At 41.6% G+C, this 20931-nt stretch overlaps 1 protein-coding gene across 2 annotated transcripts in view; it reads left to right on the forward strand.

The window, feature by feature from the left end:
- LOC139749501 (ataxin-3-like) overlaps positions 1-20931 on the forward strand; it is a 156545-nt gene that overhangs the window by 105769 nt on the left and 29845 nt on the right. For both annotated transcript variants that reach the window (XM_071663431.1, XM_071663434.1), the window contains 2 exons: positions 599-812; positions 20676-20831. In XM_071663431.1, the coding sequence (XP_071519532.1) occupies positions 599-812; positions 20676-20831 (370 nt within the window). The remainder of the gene's footprint in view (positions 1-598; positions 813-20675; positions 20832-20931) is intronic.

The raw sequence follows: 20931 nt of genomic DNA on the forward strand, positions 1-20931 counted from the left end.
TCTTCTGCTCTCTCAACCTCACTCTTTTTATTACCACACATCTCTCTTACCCAATTATTACTTACTCGATCAAACCACCTCACACCACATATTGTCCTCAAACATCTCATTTCCAGCACATCCACCCTCCTGCACACGACTCTATCCATAGCCCACGCCTCGCAACCATACAACATTGTTGGAACCATTATTCCTTCAAACATACCCATTTTTACTTTCCGAGATAATGTTCTCAACTTCCACACATTCTTCAAGGCTCCCAGAATTTTCGCCCCCTCCCCCATTCTATGATTCACTTCCGCTTCCATGGTTCCATCTGCTGCCAAGTCCACTCCCAGATCTCTAAAACACTTCACTTCCTCCAGTTTTTCTCCATTACAGAAATAAGCCACATATTTCCCATATATGTTAAAACACAAAAAAATTTGACATGCTGACTCTCATGAAAATGGAAAGTGGAAGCATCTAGTAATGAACAATACTGAAAACAGATCTTGGTAAGATTACATGAATTTACTCTCTTAGAAAGTTTATTGTTTTTTCTTTATAAATACTGAATGTGTGGTCTTTTTGAGACTTATCTATAATTACTGGACAGGTATCTGATGAAGCAAGAATTAGTAAAGAAGATAGTGAGCTCAAAGCAGTCCTAGCAGCCAGTCTGGCAAAGGTTGGACCCTCTGTTGATAATACCAGTAGACCATCTCGTCAAGAGGATTACGATAACTTGCAAGCTGCTATCCAAATGTCACTTCAAGGCACAAACCATGGAAAAGCAGGCACTGCTTCAAGGACTCAGGTCCATTCAGATGGTAAGCATGCATACTCTTTCATTTGTACTTTGCATACTTTTTGAATTTCATTTGTGTGACATTGATGGGCATGTGGACAAGTGATTTAAACCCTTACATTTGAATGGCAGGAATTTTCTCAACACCTAATGGCATTAGGAGGCTGAACATAAAGTGAAAGTGACCGCCTAACCACCTAACAATCTTATCCAAGGAGATTGTGTAGTGAGAAGCTGGTACCTAATTTGCTTGGTTACCTCACTTTGATAGTGTAAACACAATTAGCCTTACCTGTGATGGTACACTGGCTGTTAGTCTTCGCTTAACTAGGGTGCAGCACATCATGTCTAGTTCAGGTTATACAAACCTTGGTAGATTTTTTTTAAATCTTAAGAATGTTGTAGGAGATAATTCTGTAGGTTATATAATGGAATTGTAATGAGGCTTGTTTGGAATCTTTGCAGTGTTTAGTTTTAAGCCCATTACACATGAAGAAAATTTTTAATTGACAGAGTCTTTGAGTAAGTGAAACTTTTATGTCTTTAGCACTAATATTGATTGAATCCTACCTGCAAAGTAGGCATGATTTGTCTTGCATTGGAAATTAGGTGTTCAGGTTGAATGGTTGAACGCTGTATATATGAATGAAACACCGAGAAAAGAAAGCTTGTAAATAGAACACTGAGCAATAATTTTCAGTCTTTATGTAAAATCAGTGTTAAGGCTACATCAGGAAAAGCAATTTTCAGTTGTTTGACCTGTCTGGTCATGGGTATTTTAATTACACTGTAATGATACTGAATGTTCTTGACTCCCATATGCAGTGCTCAACCATATATGGACCCTTTATCCCTTCTATTAAGTGTCTTTTAATCATTCAGTTTTTGCTTTCTTATTGTGAGTTCACACAACAGTTCATCTTTTTCATTAATCTTGATTTGATTGAATGATTTATATGATGGGAAGGGTGCAAATGTTCTGGGAGCACTGAAGAATTTGTGGAAAGAGAGAATATTATTTGGAAGGGTAAAAAATTTATATGTTTGAAGGAACAGTAATTCCTACAATATTACATGGATGTGAGGCATGAGTTGTAGATGGGGCTTTGTGGAGGATGGTGGATTTATTAGAAATGAAATGTTTGAGGACATGTGGTGTGAGGGGGTATGATCGAGTAAATAATGAAAGGGTAAGAGAGAAGTGTGGAAATAAGAATGTGGTTGAGAGAGTAGAAGAGGGTATGCTGAAATGGTTTGGATATGTGGAGAGAATGAGTGAGGAAATGTTAACAAAGAGGATGTTTATGTCAGAAGTGGAAGGGACAAGGAGAATGGGGAGATCAAATTGGAGAAAGAAGGATGAAGTGAAAGAGATATTGAGTGAATGGGACCTGAACAGATAGCAGGGAGAAAGGTGTGCATGGGATAGAATGAATTAGAATGATGCGGTATACTTTTTTTAATGTTGAAGGTCCAGTCACAGACAAAAGTCCACATCAAGGCTGGGCCCTAATTGAAATAGAGAATTATGAAACAAAAAGAAAAGCCAAGGGAAAGTATTTACAAATTTTTGAGTGAAAAACCTGTCTGTTGAAATGTACTAGGCCATAGTTATTGAGAAAGACATGAGAGGGTAGAGAGTTCCAGAGTTTTGGTATGTAGGGAAAGAAATAGGTATCAAAGCGGCCCACCCTTGAGTTGCTGATGGCCACACAATGAACATGAGCTTGTCAAGTATTGCATGGTCTAGCTAGTTGTGTGAGCACACAAGCAGCCAGCTTTTAGGAGCAAAAACCATAGTGATACTTATAAAAGAAGGAAAGTGAACCAACATTGCTATAAAGGGCAAGGGGGTCAAGTTTGGAAGTTAGCTTGGGACTTTATGAGGCAGATTGCTTTCGACTCATATTTGTCAAGTAATGATGCAGAGCTAGGACCACCCCAAATTTGAGAGCAGCACTCCAAACAAGGGTGAATCAATCTCATGTATGAACACAGCAACCGTTCAGAAAAGTAGTTTCAGTATCTGAACAGGAAACCCAGTTTCTTAGAGACAGATAGCTGTTCCTGGAATGTGGGGTTTCCAAAAAAGAGTGGATGTTACAGAAATGCCAAATATGTTCATTGAATCAAGAGGTGGAATTACAGAACCTTCAATGGAGAGTAGTACTCCAAACAAGGATGAATCAATCCCATGTATAAATAGAGCAACTGTTTAGAAGAGAAGAAGTTTCAACAACTAAATAGGACACTCAGTTTCTTAGAGGCAGACTTAGCTATTCCTGTAATGTGGGGTTTCCAAGTAAGAGTGGATGTTACAGTAATGCCAAGTATGTTCATTGAGTCGAGGTGAAGTTACAGAATCGTCAAAGGAGAGACAGTTATGAGGAGTTTTCATTATAAATTTTGGTTGAATCTGGGTCTTGAAGGCATTGAATTTAAAAAGATTTTGTCTACCCCACTGAGATATCCTGCCCAAGTCTGAGTTTATTGAGGAGGCTGTGTCAAGATGAGATGCGGATTAAGAAAAGAGGGAGCAGACGAAGAATGTGGATGAATGCAGGGTTGAGTTGTAGGCATATGAGTGTTTTGGATTATTTGTGGAGGAGATAAAATCATTGAAGAAAAGGAGAAAAAGTGTAGGGGATGGGACAGAACCTTGAGGGACACTCCTACTGATGGAGAAGAGGAATGAGGCTGATCCATCAACAGTCACAGAGATAGATCGGCCAGAGAGAAAGCTAGATATGAAGGAGCAAAGTGAGGGAGGGAAGCCAAAAGAAGAAAACTTAGAGATGTGACCCCAATGCCACACCTGGTCAAAAGCCTTTGATATGTTAAGGGCTGCTACACTTGTATTCCAAAAATCTTTCAGGAATGCAGGAATGATGACCAAACATTAGTAAGATAAGAAAGAATATCACCAGTGGATCTTGCCTCATGGAAGCCGTACTGGTGATTGAGAGAAGACTCTAATTGATTTGGTGTTTAAGTATATAGGAGTCGAGGAGGGATTCAAAGACTTTGGAAATGGTAGGTGTCAAAGCAATAGGATGATAGTTAGAGGGGTCAGAATGCTCACCCTTCGTAGGGATGGGATGTATCAATGCATGCCTCCAAGGAGAAGGAAGTGTTTTGGTTTTTAAACAGAAATGGAACAGGTGAGCAAGAGAAAGTGCAAATTCAGAGGCACACTCTTTCAGTGCAAGAGGATGGATGCTATCATGACCATAAACCTTACTTGAGTCCAGAGAAAGAAGTGCTTTTCAGACGATCCAAAAAGAGGTTATGGGAAGGGGCATAGGATTAGCAAGAGGAGCATCAGGGGTAGAATGAATGTTATAGTCATTCAAGGTGGAGTTAGAGAAGAAACAGGAACCAAAGAGTGCTGCTTTGTCTATGGGAGAAACATCTATAGTAAAGTCAGAGCGGAAAAGTGAAGGGAAGGTGGAGCTACAGAAGTTGTTAGAGATGCCCTTAGCTAAAGACCAGAAAGACCTTTCAGTGGATGGCAAGGGGAGGTTATCACACTTCCTTTGAATAAAGGAATGCTTTGCCTCACAGATAACATTCTTACAATGATTATGGGCAGTGATAAAAGCTGAATGGAAGCCAGAGGAAGGAGAGTTTTCCTCAACTGATATGCCTGATCACTTGCCTCAATGGCCTCAGAACAAGAACAGTTGAACCATGTATTGGATGAAGAGGCTGTCTTGGAGGAAGAAGGGATAAATGCTTCTGTCTTCGCAAGAATAACCTCTGCTATGTGTTTGGTGGAGACAGAAGCATCACCATATAAAAGGTCAACTTGCTTTCAATGAACAGAAACAGGGAATGTAAACTAGCCAGGGTAAGCCATGGAAAGTTCTGTGGGGCCTAGTTGTGGATAGGGAGCTATGATTGCAGTGCATTGCACGTGACAGCTAGAGAATGGATGTGATTGGATGCAGCCTTCTCTTCGTCTGTTCCTGGCGCTACTTTGCTAATGCAAGAACAGTGATCAAGTATGAAAGAAAGAAAAAGGAATGATTCAGTAGCGGAATGCAACAAATGAACAAAATGATAAATTTTTTCTCAATTTTTGATTACTTAACCCTTAAATAGGAAGTGTGGTCCAAAATTTTGGAAAATAAGAAAAATATTACCTTAATGGTGGTAGATCATATAGAGAAAAGCAAAAAGTACGCAGAAAACTTTCAGTGGTTTACCCCAGATGCTTCACATACCCTGGCTCAATCCATTGACAGCACATTGACCCTGGTATCCCATATTGTTCCAATTCACTATATCCTTGCACACCTTTCACCCTCCTGTATGTTCAGGCCCCAATCACTCAAAATCTTTTTCACTCCATCCTTCCACCTCCAGTTTGGTCTCCCACTTCTCCTCATTCCCTCTACCTTTGACACATATATCCTCTTTGTCAGTCTTTCCTCACTCATTCTCTCCATGTGACCAAAGCATTTCAACATACCCTCTTCTGTTCTCTCAACCACACTCTTTTTATTACCACGCATCTCTCTTACCCTTTCATTACTTACTCGATCAGACCGCCTCACATCACATTGTCCTCAGACATTTCATATCCAACACATCCATCCATCCATCCACACAACCCTATCTATAGCCCACGTCTCGCAACCATATAACATTGTTGGAACCACTATTCCTTCAATCATACCCATTTTTGCTCTCCGAGATAACGTTCTCACCTTCCACACATTCTTCATCGCTCCCAGAACCTTTGCCTCCTCCCCTACCCTGTGCCTCATTTCCGCTTCCTTAGTTCCATCTGCTGCTAAATCCACTCCCAGATATCTAAAACACTTCACTTCCTCCAGTTTATTTCCATTCAAACTTACCTCCCAATTGACTTGTCCCTCAACTCTACTGAACCTAATAACCTTGCTCTTATTCACATTTACTCTCAGCTTTCTTCTTTCATACACTTTACTAAACTCAGTCACCAACTTCTGCAGTTTCTTACCCAAATCAGCCACAAGCACTGTATCATCAGCAAACAACAACTGACTCACTTCCCAAGCCCTCTCTTCCACAACAGACTGCATACTTGCTCCTCTCTCCAAAACTCTTGCATTTACCTCCTTAACCACCCCACCCATAAACAAATTAAACAACCATGGAGACATCACACACCCCTTCCGCAAACCGACATTCACTAGGAACCAGTCACTTTCCTCGCTTCCTATTTGAACACATGGCTTATGTCCTTGGTAAAAACTTTTCACTGGTTCTAGCAGCTTACCTCCCACACCATATACTCTTAATACCTTCCATAAAGCATCTTTATCAACCCTATCGTATGCCTTCTTCAGATCCATAGATGCTACATACACATCCATCTGTTTTTCTAAATATTTCTCATACATTCTTCAAAGCAAACACCTGATCCACACATCCTCTACCACTTCTGGAACCACATTGCTCTTCCCCAATCTGATGCTCTTTACTTGCCTTTACCCTCTTGATCAATACCTTCCCATATGATTTCCCAGGAATACTCATCAGACTTATACCTCTGTAATTTGAACATTCTCCTTCATCCCCTTTGCATTTTTACAATGGCATAATGCATGCATTCCACCAATCCTCAGACACTTCACCATGAACCATACATACATTGAATATCCTTGCCAACCAACCTCCCCTTTTTTAATAAATTCTACTGCAATAACATCCAAACCTGCTGCCTTGGCAGCATTCATCATCTGCAAAGCTTTCACTACCTCTTCTCTGTTTACCAAAACATTCTCCCTAACCCTCTCACTTCGCACACCAACTTGACCAAAACACCCTATATCTGCCACTCTATCATCAAACACATTCAACAAACCTTTAAAATACTCACTTCATCTCCTTCTCACCTCACCACTACTTGATATTGCCTCCCCGTTAGCCCCCTTCACCGATGTTCCCATTTGTTCTGTCTTACGCTTTTTATTTATTTACGTTCCTCCAAAACATCTTTTTATTCTCCCTAAAATTTAATGATACTCTCTCACCCCAACTCTCATTTGCCCTCTTTTTCACCTCTTGCACCTTTCTCTTGACCTCTTGCTGCTTTCTAAAAGGGGAATGCACCTCCCACACCACATACTCCCAACACCTTCCACATAGCATCTCCATCAACTCCATCATATGCCCTCTCCAGATCCATAAATGCCACATACAAATCCATTTATTTTTCTAAGTATTTCTCACATACATTCTTGAAAGCAAACACACGATCCACACATTCTCTACCACTTCTGAAACCACACTGCTCTTCCCCAATCTGATGCTCTATACATGCCTTCACCCTCTCAATCAATACCTTCGCATATAATTTCCCAGGAATACTCAACAAACTTATATCTCTGTAATTTGAACACTCACCTTTATCCCTTTTTCCTTGGTACAATTTACCGCATGTCGTAGAAGGCAATTAAAGGGGACAGAAGCAGGGGACTAGAAACCCTCCCCTCCTTGTATTTTAACTTTCTAAAAGGGAGACAGAAGAAGGAGTTGTGTGGGGAGTGCTCATCCTCCTCAAAGGCTCTGACTGGGGTGTCTAAATGTGTGTGGATGTAACCAAGATGAGAAAAAAAAAAGCAGAGATAGGTAATATATTTGAGGAAAGAAACCTGGAAATTTTGGCTCTGAATGAAACGAAGCTCAAGGGTAAAGGGGAAGAGTGGTTTGGGAATGTTGTGGGAGTAAAGTCAGGGGTTGGTGAGAGGATAAGAGCAAAGGAAGGAGTAGCACTACTCCTGAAGCAGGAGTTGTAGGAGTATGTGATAGTGTGTAAGAAAGTAAACTCTAAATTGATATGGGTAAAACTGAAGGTATAGGGAGAGAGATGGGTGATTTTTGGTGCCTATGCACCAAGGTGAAGATTTGTAGATTTTTTTGATTTTTCAAAAGGGGAGCAGAGAAGGGGGTCAAGTGAGGATCTTCCCTCAAAGGCTCATTCCTCTGTTCTTAACACTACCTTGATAATGCGGAAAATGGCAAGTAGAATAAAATATATATATTGTTTTCAAATTTATCATACTTTGTCGCTGTCTCCTGCGTTAGCAAGGTAGCACAAGGAAACAGACGAAAGAATGGCCCAACCCACCCACATACACAGGTATATACATACACATCCACACACGCAGGCATACATACCTATACATGTCAACGTATACGTATATATACATACACAGACATACACATGTACATAATTCATACTGTGTGCCCTTATTCATTCCCGTTGCCACCCCGCCACACATGAAATGACAACCCCCTCCCCCTGCATGTGTGTGAGATAGCACTAGGAAAAGACAACAAAGGCCACATTCGTTCACACTCAGTCTCTAGCTTTCATGTATAATGCACCAAAACTACAGCTCCCTTTCCACATCCAGGCCCCACAAAACTTTCCATGGTTTACCCAGATGTTTCACATGCCCTGGTTCAATCCATTGACAGCACGTCGACCCCAGTATACCACATCGTTCCAATTCACTCTATTCCTTGCACGCCTTTGACCCTCCTGCATGTTCAGGCCCCGATCACTCAAAATCTTTTTCACTCCATCTTTGGTCTCCCAGTTCTCCTCATTCCCTCCACCTCTGACACATATATCCTCTTTTTCAATCTTTCCTCACTCATTCTCTACATGTGACCAAACCATTTCAAAACACCCTGTTGTGCTCTCTCAACCACACTCTTTTTATTACCACTTATCTCTCTTACCCTTACATTACTTACTCGATCAAACCACCTCACACCACATATTGTCCTCAAACATCTCATTTCCAGCACATTCACCCTCCTCCGCAGAACTCTATCTATAGCCCATGCCTCGCAACCATATAACATGGTTGGAACCACTATTCCTTCAAACGCCCATTTTTGCTTTCCGAGATAATGCACTCACCTTCCACACATTTTTCAATACTCCCAGAACTTTTGCCCCCTCCCCCACCTTGTGACTCACTTCCGCTTCCATGGTTCCATCCGCTGCCAAATCCACTCCCAGATATCTAAAACACTTCACTTCCTCCAGTTTTTCTCCATTAAAACTTACCTCCCTGTTGACTTTTCCCTCAACCCTACTGTACCTAATAACCTTGCTCTTATTCACATTTACTCTCAGCTTTCTTCTCTCACACACTTTACCAAACTCAGTCACTAGCTTCTGCAGTTTCTCATCTGAATCAGCCACCAGCGCTGTATCATCAGCGAACAACAACTGACTCACTTCCCAAGCTCTCTCATCCACAACAGACTGCATACTTGCCCCTCTCTCCAAAACTCTTGAATTCACCTCCCTAACAACCCCATCCATAAACAAATTAAACAACTATGGAGACATCACGCACCCCTGCCGCAAACCGACATTCACTGAGAACCAATCACTCTCCTCTCTTCCTATACGTACACATGTCTTACATCCTCGATTAAAACTTTTCACTGCTTCTAACAACTTACCTCCCACATCATATATTCTTAATATTTTCCACAGAGCATCTCTATCATATGCTTTCTCCAGATCCATAAATGCTACATACAAATCCATTTGCTTTTCTAAGTATTTCTCACATACATTCCTCAAAGCGAACACCTGATCCACACATCCTCTACCACTTCCGAAACCACACTGCTCTTCCCCAGTCTGATGCTCTGTACATGCCTTCACCCTCTCAATCAATACCCTCCCATATAATTTTCCAGGAATACTCAACAAACTTATACCTCTGTAATTTGAGCAATCACCTTTATCCCCTTTGCCTCTATACAGTGGCACTATGCAAGCATTCTGCCAATCCTCAGGCACCTCACCATGTGTCATACATACATTAAATAACCTTACCAGCCAGTCAACAACACAGTCACCCCCTTTTTTAATAAATTCCACTGCAATACCATCCAACCCCGCCGCCTTGCCGGCTTTCATGGTCCGCAAAGCTTTTGCTGCCTCTTCTCTGTTTACCAAGTCATTCTCCGTAACCCTCTCACTCTGCACACCACCTTGACCAAAACTCCCTATACCTGCCACTCTATCATCAAACACATTCAACAAACCTTCAAAATACTCACTCCATCTCCTTCTCACATCACCACTACTTGTCATCACCTTCCCATTAGCCCCCTTCACTGATGTTCCCATTTGTTCCCTTGTCTTATGCACTTTATTTACCTCCTTCCAAAACATCTTTTTATTCTCCCTAAGACTTAATGATACTCTCACCCCAACTCTCATTTGCCCTCTTTTTCACCTCTTGCACCTTTCTCTTGACCTCCTTCCTCTTTCTTTTATACATCTCCCACTCATTTGCATTATTTCCCTGCAAAAATCATCCAAATGCCTCTCACTTCTCTTTCACTAATAATCGTACTTCTTCATCCCACCACTCACTACCCTTTCTAATCTGCCCACCTCCCACGCTTCTCTTGCCACAAGCATCTTTTCCACATGCCATCACTGCTTCCCTAAATACATCCCATTCCTCCCCCACTCCCCTTACATCCTTTGTTCTCACCTTTTTCCATTCTGTACTCAGTCTGTCCTGGTACTTCCTCACACAAGTCTCCTTCCAAAGCTCACTTACTCTCACCACTCTCTTCACCCTAACATTCTCTCTTTTTTTCTGAAAACCTCTACAAATCTTCACCTTTGCCTTCAGAAGAAAAATTCACCCTAACATTCTCTCTTCTTTTTTGAAAACCTCTACAAATCTTCACCTTCGCCTCCAGAAGATAATGATCAGATATCCCTTCAGTTGCACCTCTCAGCACATTAACATCCAAAAGTCTCTTTTGCACACCTACCAATTAACATGTAATCCAATAACGCTCTCTGGCCATCTCTCCTACTTACATACATATACTTATGTATATCTCCTTTTAAACCAGGTATTCCCAATCACCAGTCCTTTTTCAGCACATAAATCTACAAGCTCTTCACCATTTCCATTTACAACACTGAACACCCCATGCACACCAATTATTCCCTCAACTGCCACATTACTCACCTTTGCATTCAAATCACCCATCACTATAACCCGGTCTTGTGCATCAAAACTACTAACACACTCACTCAGCTGCTCCCAAAACACTTGCCTCTCATGATCTTTCTTCTCATACCCAGGTGCATATGCACCAATAATCACCCATCTCTCTCCATCCACTTTCAGTTTTATCCATATCAATCTAGAGTTTACTTTCTTACACTCTATCACATACTCCCACCACTCCTGTTTCAGGAGTAGTGCTACTCCTTCCCTTGCTCTTGTCCTCTCACTAACCCCTGACTTTACTCCCAAGACATTCCCAAACCACTCTTCCCCTTTACCATTGAGCCTCGTTTCACTCAGAGCCAAAACATCCAGGTTCCTTTCCGCAAACATACTACCTATCTCTCCTTTTTTCTCATCTTGGTTACATCCACACACATTTAGACACCCCAATATGAGCCTTCGAGGAGGATGAACACTCCCTGTGTGACTCCTTCTGTTTCCCCATTTAAAAAGTTAAAATACAAGGAGGGGAGGGTTTCTAGCCCCCTGCTCCTGTCCCCTTTAGTCGTCTTCTACAATATGCGGTAAATGCGTGGGAAGTATTCTTTCTCCCCTATCCCCATTGTACTAAGGCAAAAGGGATAAAGGTGAGTGTTCTAATTACAGAGATATAAGTTTATTGAGTATTCCTGGGAAATTATATGGGAAGGTATTGATTGAGAGGGTGAGGGCATGTATAGAGCATCAGATTGGGGAAGAGCAGTGTTGTTTAAGAAGTGGTAGAGGATGTGTGGATCGTGAGTTTGCTTTGAAGAATGTATGTGAGAAATTCTTAGAAAAATAAATTAATTTGTATGTGGCATTTGTGGATCTGGAGAGGGCATATGATGGAGTTGATGGAGATGCTTTGTGGAAGGTGTTGGGAGTATGTGTGGGAGGTGCATTCTTAGCAGTAGTGAAAAGTTATTATTGAGGATGTGGGACATGTGTGTGGGTAACAAGAGAGGAAAGTGATTGGTTCCCAGTGAATGTCAGTTTGCGGCAGGGGTGCGTGATGTCTCCATGGTTGTTTGGTTTGTTTGTGGATGGGGTTGTTGGGGAGGTGAATGCAAGAGTTTTGGAGAGAGGGGCATGTGTGCAGTCTGCTGTCAATGAGAGGGCTTGGGAAGTGAGTCAGTTGTTTGCTGATGATACAGCGCTGGTGGCTGATTGAGGTGAGAAGCTGCAGAGGCTGGTGGCTGAGTTTGATGGGGTGTGTAACAGAGGAAAGCTGGGGGTAAATGTGAATAAGAGCAAGGTTATTAGGTACAGTAGGGTTGAGGGACAAGTTAATTGGTAGGTAAGTTTGAATGGAGAAAAACTGGAGGAAGTGAGGTGTTTTTAGATATCTGGGAGTGGATTTGGCAGCGGATGGAACCATGGAAGTGGAAGTGAGTCAAAGGGTGGGGGAGGGGGTGAAGGTTCTGGGATCATTGAAGAATGTGTGGAAGGCGAGAATGGGTATGTTTGAAGGAATAGTGGTTCCAATAATGTTATACGGTTGCGAGGTGTGGGCTATAGATAGGGTTGTGTGGAGGAGGGAGGATGTGTTGGAAATGAGATTTTTGAGGACAATATGTGATGTGAGGTGGTTTGATCTAGTAAGTAATGAAAGGGTGAGAGAGATGTGTGGTAATGAAAAGAGTGTGGTTGAGAGAGCAGAAGAGGGTGTATTGAAATGGTTTGGTCACATGGAGTGAATGAGTGAGGAAAGATTGACAGAGGATATATGTGTCAGAGGTTGAGGGAACGAGAATTGGGAGACCAAATTGGAGGTGCAAAGATGGAGTGAAAAAGATTTTGAGTGATCAGGGCCGGAACATACAGGAGGATGAAAGGTGCGCAAGGGATAGAGTGAATTGGGACGACATGGTATACCGGGATCAATGTGCTGTCAGTGGATTGAACCAGGGCATGTGAAGTGTCTGAGGTAAACCATGGAAAGTTTTGTGGGGCTTGGATGTGGAAAGGGAGCTGTGGTTTCAGTGCATTCAGCTAGAGAACGAGTGTGAACGAATGTGGCCTTTTGTTCTTTCCTAGCGCTACCTCGCGGGGGGAGGGGGGATGCTATTTCACATGTGACGGGGTGGCGACGGGAATGAATAAAGGCAGCAAGTATGAATTATATGCATGTGTATATATATGTATATATGTATATGTCTCACAGCAACAAAGTATAAAAAAAATAAATTATACTTGATTGCCATTTCCTGCAATGATTTAGATTTTTTTTTTTGGCCCATAACCTGTCTGTTGCTAGCAAAGTCCTCCAGTACCCCAGGATTTCATGAAAAGATTACTTGGTGGAATTGTTACATAATTTCCACCATATGTGTGAGTTCACAGGATCACCTCCTCCCCCTTCTTACATAATCCCAGTAAATTTACTTTCAAAAATATATTTCTTATTTCTTAACATTTTCATTTCATTCCTCTTCTCTTTCCTCACCAGCTGATATGATAGTCTTTTCTTTTCTTTCATACTTGTTCACCATTTCCCACATTAATGAGATGGTGCTAGGACAGACGAAGAAAAGGCTTCATTTTCTCGCACCCATTCTCTAGCTGTCTTATGTAATGCACTAAAACTTGTTCACAACCAGGCCTCACAAACCCTTCTTTCATTTCCCCCAGCTGCTCATATGCCTTGGTTGAGTCCATTGACAGCACATCATCCACTGTATACCACATTGCTCCAGTTCACTTTATCCCCTGCGTGCTTTTCACCCTCCTGCATCTTTCCATTTCCAGTTCAGTCTCCCTCTTCTCCTTTTCCCCTCTGCTTTTGACACATATATCCTCTTAGTCATTCCATCATCACTCATTCTCTCAGTGTGTCTACACCTTTTCAGCACACCCACTTAGCTCTCTTAACCATGCTTTTTTTTTTTTATTACTACATGTGGTTGAGAGAGCAGAAGAGGGTGTTTTGAAATGGTTTGGTCCCATGGAGAGAATGAGTGAGGAAAGGTTGACAAAGAGGATATATGTGTCACAGGTGGAGGGAATGAGGAGAAGTGGGAGACCAAATTAGAGGTGGAAAGATGGAGTGAAAAAGATTTTGGGTGATTGGGGCCTGAACATGCAGGAGGGTGAAAGAAGTGCAAGGAATAGAGTGAATTGGAACGATGTGGTATTCTGGCGTCGACGTGCTGTCATTGGATTGAACCAGGGCATGTGAAGCATCTAGGGTAAACCATGGAAAGCTTTGTGAGGCCTGGATGTGGAAAGGGAGCTGTGGTTTCAGTGCATTATACATAACAGCTAGAGACTGAGTGTGAACGAATGTGGCTTTTGTGTCTTTTCCTAGCACTACCTCATGCACATGCGGGGGGAGGGGGTTGTCATTTCATGTGTGGTGGGGTGGCGATGGGAATGAATAAGGGCAGTCAGTATGAATTATGTACATGTGTATATGTCTGTGTGTGTATATATATGTATACATTGAGATGTATAGGTATGTATATGTGCGTGTGTGGACGTGTATGTATATACATGTATATGTGGGTGGGTTGGGCCATTCTTTCGTCTGTTTCCTTGTGCTACCTCACTTACGCGGGAGACAGCGACAAAGTATAATAAATGAAAATAGTCTTTCTTACCCCATCATTATTTACTCAATCAACCCTCTCACGGCACATATTGTCCACAAAAAAATTCTCATGTAAAGCCCTTGCCTCACATCAGTACAATAATGTTGAAACTACAGTACCTTTAAACATATGCATTTTTGCCCTCACTGATAGTGACCTATCTCTCCACACATTATTCAGTGCTCCCAGAACTTCACCCCCCCTTCACACTCCCTAATACTCAGCTCTGCTTCCATGGTTCCATTTGCTGCCATGTCCTTTCCCAGGTATCTAAAACACTTCACTTCCTCTAGGTTTTCTTCCCTCATCCTTGATACCCTAACTGACTTGTCTCTTTGCACTGTTAAACTTGATAATCTTGCTGTTGTTCACATTTACTCTCAGATTTCTCCTTTTACACACACTTCCAACTCAGACACCATCTTCTACAGAATCTTACTCAAATCTACCCCCAGCACTGTGTCATCAGTCAAAGAACAACTTATCTCCCAGGCTCCCACCCTCAGTAGACTAAATATATGCCCCTTTCTTCAAGATCCCTGCATTTACTTGTCACACCACCCCATCCATAAACATATTAAACAGCCATGGTGACATCACACACTCCTGCTACAGACCCTCCTTCAACTGAAACCACTTACTCTCCTTTGTTGCTACTTGCACACATTCCATCCTCTCTAGATAAAAACTCCTTTCTGATTCTAATAGTTTGCTTTGACACCACATATTTGTAACACATTCCACAAAGCATCTCTTTACTCCCTATCACATGCTTTCTCCATATCCATGAATACCACATACAAATCCCTCTGTTCTTTTAGTTTATCTCACCCAAATTCTTCAAAGCACATATCCTCTCTTCCATATCCTCGTTCTCTGCTGCTGTGTGAATACCACCATCCTCTCAGTCAATTCAGTACTCTTCCATATATCTTCCTAGGGACACTCAACAAACTTATACTTCTCTGACTTGAACACTCATGTTTGTCCCCACATCATTTCACTTGGTTCTGTTTCTTTTTCTTGTATGTCTCACATACTTCTTTCACTACCTCACAACTCTTTGACCCTATTATTTCTATTCGATCATCCCTCCTCACACCACATTGTTCTCAAAGATTTCATTTTCAGTACATCCACCCTCTTTACATTTTTGTCTAAACCCACACTTCCCATCTGTACAACACTCATGGGACAAGTATACCATCAAACATACCCATCTTTGCCCTAAAGACATTGACCTTGCATTCTGCATATTCCTTGGTGCATCCATGACCTTTGCCTCATACACCTAATGGCTTGCTTCATTTCCCATGATTCCATTCACTTTCATATCCACTCCTAGGTATCTAAAGCACTTCACTTCCTCCAAGTTTTCTCCATTCAGACTCACATCTCAGCAAACCTGTCTATGCAGTGCTAAACATAATAGCCTTGCTTTTATTCACAGTTCCTCTCAGTTTTCTCCTTTCATACACTTCCATACTCAGACACTAACTTGTGCAGATTTTCACTCAAATCTGCCTCCAGTAGTGTGTCATCAGTCATACAAAAACTGACTCACCACCTCCCAGTCCTCCCTCCCCCACCACCACCACCACTTCCACCACCAACAACAACAAAATACTTCATACCTGCCCCCTTTTCCAAGACTTGAGTTTATCTCTTCCACTTCCCCATCCATAAACAAATTAAACAGCCATGGTAACATCACATGCTCCTGCTGCAGACCCACCTTTACCTGGAACCATTGACCCCCTCTCTACTTACTCGCAGACATGCCTTATTCTCTTGATAAAAACTTATTGCTTTTAATAGATTTCCGTCCTTGTCGTATATTTGTAACTTATTCCACAAAGCATCTCTATTACCCCTATCATTTGCTTTCTCCACATCCATATATGACACATAAAGATCCCTCTCTTTCTCCAATTATTTCTCAAAGATATTCTTCATAGCAAACACCTGATCCATGCATTCTCTACCACTGAAACCACATTGTTCTTACCCAGTCTGATTCTCTTCACATGCCACCACTCTCCCATACAACTAAAAAACTTATACCCCTGTAATTCAGACTTTCATCTTTGTTCCCCTTACCTTTATACAGTGTCACTACACAGCATTTCACAAATTCTCAGGTACCTCACTATGACCCATACTTATATTGAAAATCCTAACTAACCAGTTAGCAACTCAGTTACCCTGAAAAAATTTAACTGCAGTACCATCTATTCCAGCTGCCTTGCCACATTCCATCCAATGCATCTTTCATCACCTCCTCTCTTTTCACCAAACCACTTGCCATGACTCTCACTTTACATACTTCCCTAACTGAAACACCCTGTATCTGCCACTCTCTCATCAAACACATTCAACTGTCCTTCAAAATACTCTTTTCATCTGTCACCTCATCACTACCTGATTCTGCTTTCCCATTTGCCCCCTTCACTGGTGTTCCCATTTGTGTTCTTGTTTTTATGTATTTAATCATTATACCTTGTCGCTGTCTCCCGCGTTAGTGAGGTAGCGCAAGGAACAGATGAAAGAATGGCCCAACCCACCCACATATACATGTATATACATACACGTCCACACACACACATATACATACCTATACATTTCAATGTATACATAATATATACATACACTGACATATACATATATACACATGTTCATAATTCATACTTCCTGCCTTTATTCATTCCCATCGCCACACCGACACACATGATTAGACAACCCCCTCCCCATGCACGTGCGCAAGATAGCGCTAGGAAAAGACAACAAAGGCCACATTCATTCACACTCAGTCTCTAGCTGTCATGAATAATGCAACGAAACAGCTCCCTTTTACATCCAGGTCCCACAAAACTTTCCATGGTTTACCCCATACACTTCACATACCCTGGTTCAATCCATTGACAGCACGTCGACCCCAGTATACCACATCGTTCCAATTTACTCTACTCCTTGCATGCCTTTCACTATCCTGCATGTTCAGGCCATGATCGCCCAAAATCTTTTTCACTCCATCCTTCCACCTCCAATTTGATCTCCCACTTCTCCTCGTTCCGTCCACCTCTGACGCATCTATCCACTTTGTCAATCTTTCCTCACTCATTCTCTCCATGTGACCAAAGCATTTCAATACACCCTCATCTGCTCTCTCAAAACACTCTTTTTATTACCACACATCTCTCTTACCCTTTCATTACTTACTCGATCAAACCACCTTACACCACATATTGTCCTCAAATATCTCTTCAATGCTCCCAGCACTTTTGCCCCCTCTCCCACCCTGTGACTCACTTCCGCTTCCATGTTTCCATCCGCTGCCAAATCCACTCCCAGATATCTAAAACACTTCACTTCCTCCAGTTTTTCTCCATTCAAACTTACCTCCCAATTGACTTGTTCCTCAACCTTTATGTACCTAACACCTTGCTCTTATTCACATTTACTCTCAGCTTTCTTCTTTCACACACTTTACCAAACTCAGTCATCAGCTTCTGCAGTTTCTCACTCAAATCAGCCACCAGCGCTGTATCATTAGCGAACAACAACTGATTCACTTCCCAAGCCCTCTCATCCACAACAGACTGCATATTTGCCCCTCTTTCCAAAACTCTTGCATTCATCTCCCTAACAACCCCATCCATAAACAAATTAAACAACCATGGAGACATTACGCACCCCTACCGCAAACTGACATTCATTGGGAACCAGTCACGTCCCTATCTTCCTACTCATACACATGCCCCATATCCTCGATAAAAACTTTTCACTGCTTCAAGCAACTTGCCTCCCACGCCACATACTCTCAATACCTTCCATAGAGCATCTCTATCAACTCTATCGATATATGTCTTTTCCAGATCCATAAATGCCACATACAAATCCGCTTGTTTTTCTAAGTATTTCTCACATATATTCTTCAATGCAAGTACCTGATCCACACATCCTATACCACTTCTTAAACCACACTTTTTCTTCTCCAGTCTGATGCTCTGTACATGCCTTCACCTTCTCAATCAATACCCTCACATATAATTTCCCAGGAATACTCAACAAATTTATACCTCTGTAATTTGAACACTCATCTTTATCCCCTCTGCCTTTGTACAATGGCACTATTCAAGCATTCTGCCAATCCTCAATCACTTCACCATGAGCCATACATACATTGAATATCCTCACCAACCAGTCAACAACACAGTCACCCCCATTTTTAATAGATTCCACTGCAATACCATCCAAACCCGCCGCCTTGCCGGCTTTCATCTTCCACAAAGCTTTCACTACCTCTTCTCTGTTTACCAAATCATTCTCCCTGACCCTCTCACTTCGCACACCACCTCGACCAAAACACCCTATATCTGCCAGTCTATCATGCAACACATTCAACAAACCTTCAAAATACTCACTCCACCACCACTTGTTATTACCTCCCCATTATCCCCCTTCACCGATGTTCCCATTTGTTCCCTTGTCTTACACACTTTATTTACCTCCTTCCAAAACATCTTTTTATTCTCCCTGAAATTTAATGATACTCTCTCTCTCCCCAACTCTCATGTGCCTTCTTTTTCACCTTTTGCACCTTTCACTTGACCTCCGGCCTCTTTCTTTCATACATCTCCTAGTCATTTGTACTATTTCCCTGCAAAAATCATCCAAGTGCATCTCCTTCTCTTTCACTAATAATCATACTTCTTCATCCCACTACTCGCTACCCTTTCTAATCTGGCCACCTCCCACGCTTCTCATGCCATAAGCATCTTTTGCGCTAACCATCACTGCTTCCCTAAATACATCCTGTTCCTCCCCCACTCCCTTTGCGTCCTTTGCTCTCACCCTTTTCTATTCTGCACTCAGTCTTTCCTGGTACTTTCTCACACAAGTCTCTTTCCCAAGCTCACTTACTCTCACCACTCTCTTCACCCCAACATTCTTCTTTTCTGAAAACCTCTACAAATATTCACCTTCGCCTCCACAAGATAATGATCAGAAATCCCTCCATTTGCACCTCTCAGCACATTAACATACAAACGTCTCTCTTTTTATCTCTATTAAATTCTTTCCAGAACATTTTCTTATTCTCCTTGAGATTTTCTAATACTGGCTCAACCCAACTTTCATTTGCCCTCTTTTTCAGCCTCTGAACCTTCCTCTTGACCTCCTGCTGTTTCCTCTAGTACATCTTCCAGTCATTTGCACTCCATCCCTGTAAGTACAAACATATGCCTTTCTTTTTTACTCTCTTAGTAGCAACCTAACTACTCTTTCTAACCTCTCCATGTCCCACCTTCCACATGCCAAACACCTCTTCCACACACATCATCACTTCCGGAGATTCATTTACTCTCACTTTACACTCAATCTCTGCTGGTATCTCTTCACACAGTCCTCTTTTCCCAGCTCACTTGCTTTCACCACCCTTTTCTCACCTACATCATTTCCTCTTTTCTGAAACTCTCTACAAATCCCTCACCTCTAGTAAGAATTAGAAATCCCAAAAACTGTCCCTCTCAGCACTTTCACATCCATGACTCTTTCTTTTGCATTCATTTCAGTTAGTATGTAATCCAGTAATGCCCACTTATCATCTTTCCTACTTCACTTGAAGTATAGTTATGTATGTCCCTGTTTTTCAATCAAGTATTCCCAATCACTAGCCCTTTAAGAGCACACAACTCCACAAGCTGATTACCATTTCCATTTACCTTTCTGAATACCCAGTGCCTAACCATTATACCCTCAACTGCCTCATTACCTTTTGATATATTCCCTGATTTTAAGTTTTGTATTTACAGTAACTCCTTTGTCTTTTTTACATTTTCTTTGCTAACAATTTCTTTCCTTATCAGGCCTTTGTAGGAACCTCTGTCAACAGTTGAGCCAATCAGTTCCCACTGCATAATTGTTTTGTGTATCACAGAAAATTTTTGTTCGTTGTATATTTTTCATATGTTGTCCATTATTTTATATGCCAAGGAAGATTATATACTGAATAATTTGGCTAGTCAAACCCCATTAAATGATGATTAGTGAAGTGGGTAATGCATATTAGATGAGAAATGTCTGGCAGAGATGCCAGTATTATGATAAGTGTTCTTACTAAATAGATAGCCCAAATAATGGCATGAAAATCAGTTAAGTGGCTTGTATTGTGTATCACTGGTTTAAATTGTGCTTGTGAAAAACAATTATTTTTTATTTCTCAGTGCTGCATTATTTCCTTTTCAGATGATGACTTAGAAAGAGCCCTTCAGTTGAGCTTGTGCAGTGAAGAAAAACACGCTATCCCTGCAGGTCAAGATGCAGTAATACCAACCAGTGAGGATGAGTGCCTACAGGCTGCTATTCGTATGAGTCTGGGTCAGCACAGTCCAGAGGCTGCAGGTATAAGCTTTCCTCTTGTGTGCACATTGTGCATATCAAGACAAGCACAGTCCATTTGGTGCTAGTTAATGATGCTGATCTTTGGAAAGTTTTAGGTGAA

The sequence above is a fragment of the Panulirus ornatus genome, chromosome 7 (genome assembly GCF_036320965.1).
Source record: "Panulirus ornatus isolate Po-2019 chromosome 7, ASM3632096v1, whole genome shotgun sequence".
Taxonomy (NCBI): Eukaryota; Metazoa; Arthropoda; class Malacostraca; order Decapoda; family Palinuridae; genus Panulirus; species Panulirus ornatus.